This window comes from Catharus ustulatus, chromosome 3 (assembly GCF_009819885.2).
Source record: "Catharus ustulatus isolate bCatUst1 chromosome 3, bCatUst1.pri.v2, whole genome shotgun sequence".
Classification (NCBI taxonomy): Eukaryota; Metazoa; Chordata; class Aves; order Passeriformes; family Turdidae; genus Catharus; species Catharus ustulatus.
In genome coordinates, this window is record NC_046223.1 from 37,884,290 (window position 1) to 37,898,521 (window position 14,232).

Genomic DNA, 14,232 nt, shown 5'->3' on the forward strand with positions numbered 1-14,232 from the left:
GACACAGTCCAAATTATTAAAAAAAACCCAAACAAATGATAACATTTAGGTTAGTGCATAAAAATGTGATTTAAAATTGCAGTTAGAGTGACTTGTGTATTGAAAAGTTTATTTTTATATGACCATGAGTATTTGAAAATTATTCAAAACACCTTGAAGAAATAGCCCACAGAGAACTTAGATGAAAAAGTGGCAGTTAGCATAGACACTGGGCTGTTAATTTGTAATGGGAATAAAGCTTGAAGTGAAATTATCTGCTAATTTAATACCTAGGAGAGTTGTTGGCACCTATAGCTGCTGAAGCTATGGAAGAAAGTGCTTTGGGAGAAGATGCTGGAGCTTCAGCTGGAGATTCTGATGACTCTCTCCAGCAGTCCACAGTTCAGTTAGTGGAAACCATAGATGAGCCTTTGACACATGACATCACAGGTAAATTACTGCATAATTCTGTGTATGTTTGTTTGTTGAAAAGAGTAAAAGAAAATTTACTTATCTGTCAAGGTATCAGTAAAAGACTTTCTGGTGACAGCATAAATGACTTCTGATAATATAGGCAGATTGAGTAATTCTTCAAGTTAGCTTTACATCTGTCAAGTAAAGAAGGGTTATTTTTCATCGTATTTTTAAAAAGGCAACTTGATTGCATATTTTAACTTTGTGGAAAAAGTTGTATTAATAAAAAGCTTAAAATTCTATTATGGATATTAAACATCCTTGTTTTATAATTCTTACTTGCTAGTGTGTAGTGGTTTTGGTTTGAATAATACTCTTTTAATGATTCAAGGTGCTCCACCCTTGTCATCATTGGAAAAAGATAAGGACATTGATCTTGAATTACTGCAAGACCTGATGGAAGTCGATATTGATCCTTTGGATATTGATTTGGAAAAAGATCCCCTTGCAGCCAAAGTCTTCAAGGTATGTCACACCTAAATTTTCAGGATAACCTTTATATGTGAGATAGAAAAACCCTTACACCCTAACACTTCTTCAGTAGTGGCATTTGGTATCTTAGACCTGCTGCTAGTTTTTTATCACATTTAATGTGTAATGACAGGAAAGAATGTAAACATCTCAGTTGACCACAAAATATTTTGCTTTTGCATGAAGATACTTGTGTAAATAAGAGGTTCTGAGTTTACTCACACTTTAGCATGTCTTAAAGACAGCAAAAGCATAATAGAAAAATAAGATCCATTCTTGTCCTTTCTATTAAGAATAGAGCACCATTTCTGTGACTGATCTTAAGATGAATTTATACTGTTAGTATTGTATTTAGAAAAGGGAGCCAGCAGTAGCTTGTGCTCAGATTGACAATAGACTATGAAGAGAAACAACTCACTTCAAAATTTACTTCCCTAGGGAACAAGAAAATTACTAAGTACTTTTATACTTAAATGAAGGCTAAAACATACATGTTTTGTACAATTACAATATTGTCAATGTGTATGAAAAACAAAAAACATTTAGACTTTAGAGAAACACACTGTTCATAATAAAATATTGAGTCTTTTCTCTGTTTAGGAGGATGACATTCGGAGTTTTTCCATGCCCCTCACTATTGACTTAAACCTCTCGATTGAATGAACTTAAATTTTCTGTCTCACCTCTTGCTCAGGAAACACTGAATTTTTTTCTGTGTTCCCTCATATGTCATTCCACCAATTACCTATCATGTAAAGATTTTTTCATTAAATCTCAGTCTACCACCAAAAATTACACTTACTGCTGAGTTTCTGTGATTCTGTGTTACTGACTACTTTATTCTCTTATGTCATGTGGCAGTAGTCTTTAGTCAGCTTCATCCAAAGTACCTTTATCATCTTATTACCTGCTTTGAGGTCTACCAAAAAACAACCATAAAATCACTTTTTCATTCTTAATCCTTCTTAATATTTGCTTCCATATCCCTAAAATGACAGTTGGTGTTGGATCTCACCATTAAAAAGAACGGCATACACAAATTGCCTTTATACAGTGTTACATTACTTGTTTTCCTTGTGATTCATATGCTTTTAGTGCCTTAAATTATGACGCAAGTAGAGATTACTCCACTGTTTATTTTTCAGGACCCAGTGTAAATAGTCCCTGAGCCTCACTGAGGCTTCAAGGTACTTAATTAGTACTGTTAATAGTATAGTATTCTGTCTTGATAAATATGTGTAATACTTCCAAATTTGGTAGTATGGTACAAATGTATGAGGAAAAACTGATGATAACATTTTCAAATTGGATTCTTGAATCTTTGAGGCAGCTAACTGCACTGCTGGATTTTGACAATCACTTAGGCTTCAGTAGCTTATACTGCAATCAGAATTGAAGCAATTTTCTAAAACTATTGGAACCAATCTTCTGTTTTTTTTTTTTAACTTCAAAATTTGTTAGTCATTAAAGATTTCTGTCAGTCTAAAGGCTTGCTGTTTATTGTTTTTCCTTATATTTCTGTCTGTTTTTTAAGCCTATAAGCAGCACCTGGTACGATTACTGGGGTGCTGAATATGGCACCTACAATTACAATCCATACATTGGTGGTGTTGGAATTCCAGTTGCAAAACCACCTGTAACTACAGAGAAAAATGGATCACAAACTGTCAGTATATCAGTCTCTCAAGGTAAGCAATGGATTAAAGTTCTGTTCGGGGATCTCTCTTCTTTAATACTGTATTTGATGCCTTATGACAGGAAAATATTTTAGCAATGTCTGTGTGTTTTAAGGGGAAAGAATTGCATTTTATGTATGCCACTTATTTTTTCCTGTAGTAACTGAGAGAATATAATGTGAAACTTACAGTAATTTCACAAATACAAGCCTCACGGACTATAAACTGCATCTCTGGGTGTTGGCAAACATTTCGTTCTTTGTCCATAAATAAGCCGCACCTGAGTATAAGCCGCTCTGTTGTTCGCAACGAGGACCTGCGTGCAACAAAGTTGCCAAATAGTAACAGAACCGCGGCATGGCGGGGGGTTTACTGGCTCGGCTAAGGCTGTGCAGGCTCGGCCCGCTAGGGGCTGCTGACGGGGCCAGGGGGCCCAGCTCGGTGGGGCCGCTCGGGGCTGGCCGCCGCCTCTGGGCTCACTCGCCCTGGCCCGGTGGTGCCCCGCGGTGGCAGGCGGCAGGAAGGCACAGAGCACGCCCCGCTCCCACCGCGGCGGCGGAGGGCAGGGGCGGAACCTGCCTACTCCTGCCACGGCAGGCGGGGACTGGAGCCCCCCGCTTACCCCACAGGCCGCAGGGATGGCAGCACAGAGCCCCCCGCCTCCTCCCCGAGCTGTGAGGATGTCAGCACAGAGCCCCCCGCCTCTCCCCCGCCTGAAGTAGGGAACTCCCCTGCCTTCCTCCCTCCCCCAGCGCTGCCGGCACTGAGCTGGCCCCACCCGCCGTGCAACACAGGAACCAATTTGTAACAATCGTGAAATCCTGGGTTTTACTGGCAGGTGCTCGGCTCTGCACTCTGGCTGGCACTTCCGGGGTTGTAAATGTCAGAAAATTATTCACATATTAGCCGCTCCTGAGTATAAGCCGCATTTCCAGTGTGGGAGCACAATTTTAGTCAAAATGGTGCGGCTTGTAATTGTGAAATTACTGTACGTTTAAAAAAACCCAACATAGCAGAAAATCTTATTTTCTAACATTTTGGGATGCACTTCTAGGCAGTTTTAAATCTTTCCTGTTTTCTCGGGAAATTTTGGAAGCTCTTTTCTAGTTGGCTCTGTCCCAAAGGAGTGAAGTGGCATACTTGCTTAATTTGTAGAGGTACTACTGAACTGGGTGATAGATTTTTCTTCTACCACACTGGGAAAAACAACTTTCTGGTTCTTGTTTGAGAGCTGTTGCCTTAGGAAGAAATGATTTGAACATATGCAGATTGTCATGTGTGATAGTAAAATGAGGGTGGAAAAATGTATGGGCATGTTTCACAGAAATACAGTATTTTAGTAATTACATATTTCAGGTGGGTAAGAATGTTATAGAAAGGGAACAAATTAAAGGTGAGATTAGCTCAGTTGTTCAGAGCATGGGACTGTTAACACCAAGGTTGTGGGTCCAATCCCCCTCATACAGGCTATTCTCTTAGGAATTGTACTCGATGATCCTTGTGGGTCCCCTCCAATTCTGAATATTCTGTGATTCTGTAATTATGTATGTCCTTGATATAACTCAGTTTTACCTTTTTGGTTGCCTTCTGTAGCTTTAGATGCACGTCTTGAAGTTGGGCTTGAGCAGCAGGCTGAGCTGATGCTGAAAATGATGTCCACACTGGAGGCTGATTCCATTCTACAAGCGTTGACAAACACATCTCCTACATGTAACTACATGTTGTCAAATCATTCTCTTCACGTGATTATATTGATGCTTTGAAATTTGTACTAATGTTTTCTGCAGTCACTTAGTGGCTTAGAAAAAGTTATATTTTGCTTGAATTTTCTTATTAGGTTGAACTTTAGAGATATTCTTTATTCAGTTATTTTTGAAACAGTCAAGTTTGTATGTGGATTATGCTACAAAGGAGGGAAAGTTTTCATTTTTAGGTGTAGGTTAATGTGAACATTAAGCTTCCTGTGAGAAGGTTCATTCTCAGTTTTTGAAAACTCTTTGCATTTGACAGTTATACCTACTAAGTGATGGAAGTGAAAATACTTGAATACAATTTTGAACTCAACTGTTCAGTGAGCTTTGTTACAAAAACACTCAGAGCATTTTATTTTAGAACGTTTTTTCAGTGAGTTGTGCTGCCCATCTTGTTAAATTGTTGCTTTGTAGCCCTCTGGATACCTTAACGAGCCTGTAGTCATTAGTTGAGTATGTAGTGATGGAGTAGGTTTAGTGAAATCTTCAGACTTTATTCTCTGGAAGTTCATTATTGTCTGCAACAGTTGTAATGTAATGCATGAAAGAAATGTTCCAATTGTTTGTCTTACCATTGTGTTACTGCTGTAATACCTGTGAAAATGTATCTGTGTGTAGTGAGTTCCAAACAGTTTTTGTGAAGATGGAAATGTCTCATATTGAATTATGCCACTACTGTGGTAGTCAGTTGTCCAATTCTGATGAACCCTATGTTGAAGATATTCTTCTAAATTATAAAAAACTATCTTTCACTTAAGTATAAAATGCAAGGAAATAATTATGAAATTACTTCTGGCAACTTTTCAAAGTAATTCATGGGGGGATGCTACCCTGTTTTGTTTTCTAGTGACACAGTCTCCCAGTGGCACAGATGATTCACTGCTGAGGGGATTACATGCTGCTAACCAAAATGCCCAGCTGATTGTGCAGTTGTCATCTATACCTATGCTGAGCGCATGCTTCAACAAACTCTTTTCCATGCTACAAGTCCACCATGTTCAGGTAGAGAATTTTGAACTTCAAATGTTCAGATAGTATTTATCTCTAAATTGGAGAGTTGTTTTCCTCTTCTTCTTGCTACTTGGGTTATTCAAGTAATCAATTATATTATGTGCTGTATTGCTTATGAATAGTCATGGACAGCAGTACCGATAATGTAATAAATGAACTGCTGAAAGCTTGTTTCAAAGTGGACATTGCTTGTTACAGTGGAAACCTGGTATATATTTACATATTTAAAAACAAGTTTATGTGTCCACTGAATTATAATTATTTGCTTATTAATGAAAAATGTCACTAAGTGACACTTAATTACAAATGGACATTTGTGGAGGTTTTCAAAACTCAGTTGAATAAACCCCTAAGCGACCAAGTCTGATATCTTCTGTGGCATTTCTTTGAGCAGATTGGATTGGATCACTTGAGAAGATTCCTTCCAATCTGAATTATCCAATGATCCTGTATGTTAATAGCAAGTTTAAAAGTTTGCTTTTTGAAAAGTCATTGGTTTAACAGTGCTTTTCTTAATTCATACAAAGGAATGCCATGCATGCTATATATATAATTATTAGATGCCTGCCTGCCTCTTCATATTTTGATAGAGTGGCTGACTCCATCCCTCAGTTGTTCTTTAAATATCTCATCCAAAGTACAGTTTCTCATGTAAATGTCCTTGAGTCTTCCCCAGAATATCTAAAGAGTTATTTTCCTCAGGGGAGTTGTTCCGAGTAATCATCAGTGTCTCTGAGGTTTCTCATTAGATAAATGGACTCTTTTGAATACTTTTGGTCAACTGGGAAACGTGACTTTAATAACATTCCCAAAGCTTCCATGCAAATCTGTAAGCCTACCTGTACATGTTACAGGTATAAGATATACCTTTACTTCATAAAGGCATTTCTGAACAGTGTGTAAAGCTGCATTTTCATAACACAAGTTTGAAGAAACTTCTTCAGAGAAACAATTTGGAAGAAGTTTGGAAGAAATTGCAAAAACAGTAGCAGAAGCATTTGCTAGTTTAGGCTGAATTCACCTTTAATATTATTAAATAATATTATTTTAGTATTTTATTAATATTATTAAATGTAGCAGGATTTTCAAATCCAGTAAAGGAAAGAGAGCGTGTGTGTGCAGTGAAACAGTAGCAGCTGAGAATGTAGATCAGGCTTTAAAATTAAAACTGATACTATGGGGTTCTGAGTTTGGTCTCATAGTGGATATTTTCCCCTTTTCTTTCAGCTTGAATCCCTATTGCAGCTATGGCTCACATTAAGCCTGAATTCCAGCTCCTCTGGAAGTAAAGATAATGGTGCTGATATTTTCCTTTATAATGCTAACCGAATACCTGTTGTTTCCCTGAACCAAGGTAAAATACATTAAATATGAGAATAGTTTGGATTTGTTGGGTTTTTTTAAATACTCAATTTTTGCTAATAAGCAAAAAATATTACTGTAAATATTTTTTATAAAATCAGTGTTGAGATAATAACTGTGTTGTTATAAAGAACTCTTGGTCTTTTTCTTCTTAAAGTGGAAAATACATTGCTAGTGTATAACTGAGAGTTGATTCGTTCAATTTTTGTAAAGTTATTAGAAATGAAGTGGTAAAATTTGTGGTTCTTAACTCGTAATTATTCCCAAGAGGACTCATTAAAATATACTTCTTAGTCTGAGATGAACTGTGCAACAGTATGCACTTTCCTGAAGAATTTCATCTCCTTTATAGCATCCTGTGATCTCTCTCTTAACAAAGGGGTAAGCAGAGTGGGAAAGTGCCATTGCTGTTGAGCATCAGACTAGTAATCTAGTATGAAGACATGCTAAATTTTTTTTTCTTGCAATATGTTATACTATATAATTAAGAAAGTCTATAGTATCTTGTGGTGATAATCCAAAATGTTAATGCATGATATAATGAACCTGTTACACTGACTTCCATGAGAGCATTTGAAACCAGTTTCTTTGCATTGTTTTCTTTGAGATGTCAGGGTCTGCATCCTGTAGAAAGTTCTGTGAGCCAGTTCCTGTGAAGTGCTGGTGAGGTTTCTTTTCCTAATTTCCTGCAACAGTGGTTGTCAAAACAAAATGAATGCAAGGAACTATAATATTAATAACAATAATCAGCATAGCACCTTACAGTAAAAATTAGAAATTTATAGTAATACCTTGAAGATGAAAACTTTGAAAAAACTATTTTTCTTGACAGCTTCAGTAACTAGCTTCCTGTCAGTTCTGGCATGGTATCCTAATACTTTACTCCGGACGTGGTGCCTTGTGCTTCACAGCCTAACGCTCATGACAAATATGCAGCTTAATGGTAAGTTTGGTTGGTTTTCTTATGTTGACAGCTTTAGTGATGTACAAATGAGTGTTGGTTCCATTAAACGACTTCCAGAACATTCCTTTTGCCATGTGCATGCTTTTATTCTCCATTAACTTTGGGCTTTTCAAGAGTGAGCTCCTTGAATTGCTTGTACCATGGGAAACAGAAATCCTTATGGGGAAAGAAAATGTCATAATAAGCAAGTCATCAGTGTCTTGTGAAAAACATTTTAGGACTAGCTAATGATCCCTGGGAATTAGGTTTTGTAGTATGAGTAGAAGTAGCAGAGGGGAATGATTAAGTTGCTACGAGTGACATTGAAGTTCCTCTGACAGAGTAGAAATATTTTTGTAAATGTGTAGGCACCAATCACTGCTTATATTAAGCTATCTCAAAATAACCCCGCAGCAGCTGAATCTATAAAATAGAAATCCAGCCATTTCATTTCCCTATGCATACCAGTATATCTCACATTGTCTATATTGCACCATAACACACTGGAAATAATCTCACTTTGTGAATGAGATTTTGACACAAAACTGATAGAAATGAAAGGAAGTAGGTTTTAAATGTTGCCTATGAATTTTTTTCATATTTGCAATTTCAGATCATTGACATTAAGATGCATTTTGTTCTTAAAATTTTTACTTAAAAATTTACTTAAAATCAGTCTCTCAAAAATCTGATGAAATTTTTGCCATCAGGTAAAGTAGTAGAGCTGCAAAAAACTAACAGAAGAGATTTCTTACGCACAAACTGAGACTTCACTCTTAATATTTTAGAATAGAACATGGCCTGATTTCTGATATAACTCCCATCAGTTAACAAGTCAAACTCTTCAATTTGTGTCTGTAGATTTGCAAAAATTTCCAAAATTTATGCAGTGTGTATCACTGGGATCATCTGTGAATATCTTGCAAGTGTTAGGAGGCTCAGCATTCTTCTGTGACGCAGCAGGCAGCTGCGTGTTCACAGGAGTTTCTTTGGTAATTGCCTGAGATCAGTAGGTGAATACAAAGCTACTCAGAAGCAAACCCTATGGTTCATGGCAGGCATATTTGAGCATATGAATTTGGTTGTGCATTTTTTGTATGTAGGATTGTGACTTGAGTTGGAAAGGGTTGGACATGCAAGTGTCATGACCTGTCCCTAAAGGCTGGGTTACAAGCTCTTGTTAATAGATCCCTTGGGATGGATTGGAGTGAAACAACAGTCTTCTGAGTAATTAGTGTTCACAAACATATATATATATAGGGAGGGTGAGAGAGAGATAAATGTATACATAAATACCTGTATGGCAGGTTTATTTTAGAACAATTTGGTTGTCATGGAAAGGAGGTATGTAGCTGTTTTGGTTATTATCTGTAAAAATAAAACAATACAGAAATATAAAGATATCACTTACAAAAACATGTAAGGAAAGCAAAGAGAAAGAAAACCTAAGAGTAGATAGGGGAAAGGAAAGATATCTCTACGTGTGGATCCAGAGACAAGATCTGATTCTTGCTATTTAGATATCCATTGGTGGAATTGATGGCCATAGTTTTGATCCATCAGGGGTGATGTAAGCATAGGAAACAGAGTTCAGTGGGTTAATAGACATTCAAGTTCAGGTGGGAATGGCCAGGTACCCCTGCTGGGGGGAAGTTCTAAACTGTCTGATGCAACACGGAATCATGCACAGTCTTCTGGTGGAAGGCCCCAGAAATGAGTCTGGGGGTATTTTGGGGGTCTTTGGTGTTTTGACACAATATGACAGTTGCCTCTTTAAGACAGTATAGTTGAGTCAGTTATGGCATACCAGAAGGGATGAACACTTTCAGGCCTACATATGAATGTCCCTATAACTCCCCCACAGGAGGGTTGTACCCCTGAGCCAGTTGTGAAAGGGAGAAACTGGCATGATGGCATTTATCGAAAAGCATTGTCCCACCTCCGCAGGCTCTGTTTCGTGTTGTGCTTTTTTCTGTGTTTTGAACTGATTTGAACAGTAGTATTACTACTGCAAGAGTAAGACTTCATGTTTGGTAAAAGAACTTTGTTTGATCACTGAAGGGTGTATTTTAATTCAAATTCCAGTCTTCAGAGTTCTCATCTGTTAAACTCCCTACAATTTTATTCTGAGAAGTCTTTGCATGTGCCAAGAGCAAAAATACTATGATTGTTTACAGGATAACAGAATACTTGGTCTCTGTCTGACAAACTGAAAAATACACTTGAGCCTTATTAATGTATTGGACTAACAAAAAGAGACAAATCAAAATGTCTGTATGTATTGCACCTACAAAATTAATGTCTATTTTCAGGAATGCTGCCTTAACAAGCTTGGAATACTGATTGGATGTTTTTGGGGCTTTATATCTGTACTTACTGGGAAACTCAAAATTGTCGTCCTGAGCAAGCAGGTTTTGGTAACCAATTTAGCTGAGAATATTTCCATATCATGAAGTAGTTTAAGGGATTCGCAGTTTAAATATTTGCACTATAAATATTTGATTTGCACCTAATGTTTAAGATTACACATGTAATTTTTATGTCTTTATTTTTAAGCTGGTCCAAGCAATGCCATTGGAGCTCAGGAAAGTACTGCCCAATTGTTGGTGTCAGACCCCAACCTTATTCATGTGTTAGTGAAATTTCTTTCTGGCACGAACCCTCATGGAACAAATCAACACAGTCCACAGGTAATGAGCAATTAAAATAAGAGAAAAACTTTTTGCAGTAGGATTTTAAGACACTTGACAGAAATATGTGTTGATTCATAATGTATTATATCCTTGTCTTGTTGTTTCTTCTAATTACAGTCTTAGTTGGTTCTGATGAGCAGCCATAGGGAAGTTCATGTTGTTGATATGCTCTCAGTAGTGGTGGTATGTTTTCACAACTCTGTGGAGACTTGCCACAGGGAGAGGATGTTGTATGTGAATGAAATGTTCCATTCAGTTTCTTTCCCGAAACTTTGTTGGGTTGGGATAAAAATGCCACTGAAGACTAAATTTTAATATGTAAGAATTCCTGAATTTAAAATTATACTTTCATTTTTTACCTGTTTCTGAATTCATGTGGTATCTGCTGCCTCTCCTAATTTCAATTAATGTTTTAGTGCTTTTTGCAAACTTTGAAATATATATGAATAGTGTCTTAAAAGCCTAAGGGAACTTAATTGTATGTAGTATTTGACAGGAGTCTTGCTGTTTGGGAGACAGAAAACACCTAGTAGTTCTAGGGGTTTTTTTCCCACCAAATTTCAAGAAAATACATAGTACTTTCCAGGATTTTACCACTGCACAGTGCCATTAAAGTTCTTACTTAAGTACAGTAATTTCACGAATACAAGCCGCACCAATTTGACTAAGATTTTGCTCCTAAACCGGAAATGCGGCTAATAATCAGGAGTGGCTAATACAACCTCAGAAGTGCCTGCCAGAGTGCTGAGCCGAGCAGCTGCAAAGTCGGCATTTTGCGATTGTTACAAATCGCTACTCTGTTGCACCGCGGGTGGAGCCTGGCTCCCTGTAGGCAGCACGGGGGGCGGGGAGAGAGGCGGGAGAGCTCTCTTTCCTCCTCTGCCACAGCCCAGGGGAGAGACGGGGGGGGGGGCCCGGTGCCGCCATTGCTGCGGCCCGGGGAGGAGAGAGGGGACCCGGGCCGCCCCTACCGCGGCCCGGGGAGGATGGGGGAAGCCCGCGCCGCCATTGCCGCGGCCCGGGGATGGGGGGGGAAGCCCGCGCCGCCATTGCTGCGGCTCGGGGAGCCGACGGGAGCCCCGCGCTGCCATTGCTGCGGCCCGGGGAGGGGGGGGAAGCGCGCGCCGCCATTGCTGCGGCTCGGGGAGCCGACAGGAGCCCCGCGCAAGCCATTGCTGTGGCCCGGGGAGCCGACGGGAGCCCCGCGCAGCCATTGCCGCGGCTCGGGGAGCCGACGGGGTGCTTTGTCCCCGCCCGCCGCCGCCGCGGCAGGAGCGGGGAAACTCCGTCCCTGCCCGCCGCCGGCGCCACGGGCGCGGGAAAGCTCCGTCCCCGCCCGCCGCCGCTGCCGTAGGAGCGGGGGAAGCTCCGTCCCTGCCTGCCACCGCGGGGCAGCGCCGACCCGGGGTGACCGAGCCCAGTGGCAGCGGCGGCCAGCCCCGAGCTGCAGCACCGTGCTGGGCCACCTGACCCCGTCAGCGGCCCCTAGCGGGCCGAGCCTGCACAGCCTTAGCTCAGCCAGTAAACCCCGCCCTGCCGCGGTTCTGTTACTAATTGCACGCGGGTCCTCACTGCGAACGACAAAGCGGCTTATATTTGGGTGCGGCTTATCTATGGACAAAAACCAAAATGTTTGCCAACACCCAGTGATGCGGCTTATATTCAGTGCGGCTTGTATTCGTGAATTTACTGTATGTACAGTAATTTCACGAATACAAGCCGCACCAATTTGACCAAAATTTTGGTGGAAACCCGGAAGTGCGGCCAATATTCCGGGGCGGCTAATACATTAACAAAATTCTAAAAGCTGCCAACACGGAAGTGAGAGCCCGCGGCAGCCCCAAGCCAAACTGGAGCCCGGCCGGCCCCGGCTGAGGTTGGAAAGCCTGGCAGAGGCGGGGCCAGCAGTGTGAGGGGCGGGCGGCAGAGCCTGAGCCAGCAGGGCGGGGCAGGGGGGGCGGCAGAGCCCGGGCCAGCAGGGCGGGGGAGCCCGGGAGAACTGGGGCTAGCAGTGCAGGGGAGCATGGCAGAAGCAGGAAGGCCGGCGGGTGGGGCTGCCTGGCAGCGGGGGAAGCCCAGCAGAATCGGGGCCAGCAGCGTGGGGGAGCCCGGCGGTGCGGGGGCCTGCAGTGCCGGCCAGGGCGAGGAAACGCGGCGGCGGTGCAGACGGGAGGGGGCGGCCGGCGAGCCCGGCGGCGGTGGCGGCAGCCCGCCGACCGGGCGAGCGAACGCGGCAGCGGGGCGGTGCTGACGGGAGAGGGGGGCCAGCGAGCCCGGCGGCGGTGGCAGCACCACCCGGCCAGCCCCGCCGAGCCGTGGCGCTGAGCTGGGCCACCCGGCCCCGTCGGCAACCATGAGCGGGCCGAGCCTGCCTGGCCCCGCCCCGAGCCAGTAAACCCCGCTATGCCGCGATCCTGTTACTAATTGGCCAATTTGTGAAAGCTGCGCACGGATTCACGCGACGAACGAAAGTGCGGCTAATATTCGGGGTGCGGCTTATCTATTGACAAAGACAGCAACATTGTCGAGGCACCGGAAGTGCGGCTTATAATCCGTGCGGCTTGTATTCGTGAAACTACTGTAGTTTGTGAAAAAACATTCCAATTAGTACAGAAGTAGATTCTGTATGGAGTATAGTTTGCATTACTGAAAAGAGAGTCACAAGCTGAGAAGTCTTAGACAAAGAACTGAATTGCTTGCTTTTGTTCATGATTAATAATAGAAAAACACGTAATATAAATGGGTACAGATTAGTTCTGTAAAGATTTTCAGAAAGCAAGTTAAGCTATGCAATATTTTCCAGTTCTTAGAAGACGTTAAGGTTCTTGAAGACATTTCAGTTTTAAATAGTACTTCATAAAATGTCTTTTCTTCCAGGTTGGGCCAACAGCAACACAAGCTATGCAAGAATTTCTTACTCGATTGCAAGTGCACCTTTCTTCAACTTGTCCTCAGATGTTCAGTGAATTTTTATTAAAATTAATACATATACTTTCAACAGAAAGGTAAATCTTATATGTTTATTTTCTTTCATACCCTTATTTTCTTTAAAGTCTGTGTGATTATGAATCAGAATCCAGATGAGTATGTGCCTTGTCATACTGTCAAGTTACGTGTCAGTGGAAATCATCATTGCTGCTGCAGCACTAGCAACAGGGTCTGGGCTGCTCCTGGCACATGGAAAAGTACATCTGGAATTCACACAACTGTCTGTGTGAGTGAGGGACTCTCAACAGAGGCACTACTATTTTGACCTGATTTTATTTATTTTATTTAAAGTTAAGATGTAAAACTTGTTGAAGTAATTCTCTTAAGCTCACTGTTGATGAGCTTATCTATTAAAAGTATTCTGAGAGGTCAGAATTATGCATAGATTGTGAAAATAGTACAAATGGCTTTTCTCACATGGTAGGATGGATTATGAGATTTTATAATTCTATTTATGCAATATGCATTTTTACTGCTTTATCTTTGGTGGTTTTTTTCTGTGTACGTGACAATGGAAGACATCCTCTGTCACACTCTCCTAGGGCCTATTGGTGCCCACTAGTGTAGAGAAGTGCTTTTGGCCAAGGGAGAGATAAGAGCTTATGGCTCATCTTTCACAGTTCTGCTTTCTCAAGGCAAGGCCAGTGAGCACAAGACTTTGTCTCCAGTGGTACACTGAAAATGTTCAATTGTTTAGTCTGAAGTACACTAGGAAGCATTTCTTTCTGGTATTGACGTTCTGCTCATCTCCTGACAAAGGCTTCATGTAGTTAGGGATGAGATTCCTCAGTTCCAGGTTCCCAGTAGGTGGCACTTTGGTGTTACCTATTCTATTATCTTACAGAAAATGGTTTCTGCCTTCTCCAAGAGATTTTACCTTTATG

At 41.3% G+C, this 14,232-nt stretch overlaps 1 protein-coding gene across 5 annotated transcripts in view; it reads left to right on the plus strand.

Annotated features, from left to right (window-relative positions):
- The window catches only part of BIRC6 (baculoviral IAP repeat containing 6), a 179,546-nt gene that overhangs the window by 71,307 nt on the left and 94,007 nt on the right, over positions 1-14,232 (plus strand). For all 5 annotated transcript variants that reach the window (XM_033056380.2, XM_033056376.2, XM_033056377.2 and 2 more), the window contains exons 37-45: positions 274-429; positions 785-918; positions 2,459-2,612; positions 4,194-4,310; positions 5,199-5,353; positions 6,590-6,716; positions 7,557-7,667; positions 10,224-10,357; positions 13,238-13,365. In XM_033056380.2, coding sequence (XP_032912271.1) covers positions 274-429; positions 785-918; positions 2,459-2,612; positions 4,194-4,310; positions 5,199-5,353; positions 6,590-6,716; positions 7,557-7,667; positions 10,224-10,357; positions 13,238-13,365 — 1,216 coding nt within the window. The remainder of the gene's footprint in view (positions 1-273; positions 430-784; positions 919-2,458; positions 2,613-4,193; positions 4,311-5,198; positions 5,354-6,589; positions 6,717-7,556; positions 7,668-10,223; positions 10,358-13,237; positions 13,366-14,232) is intronic.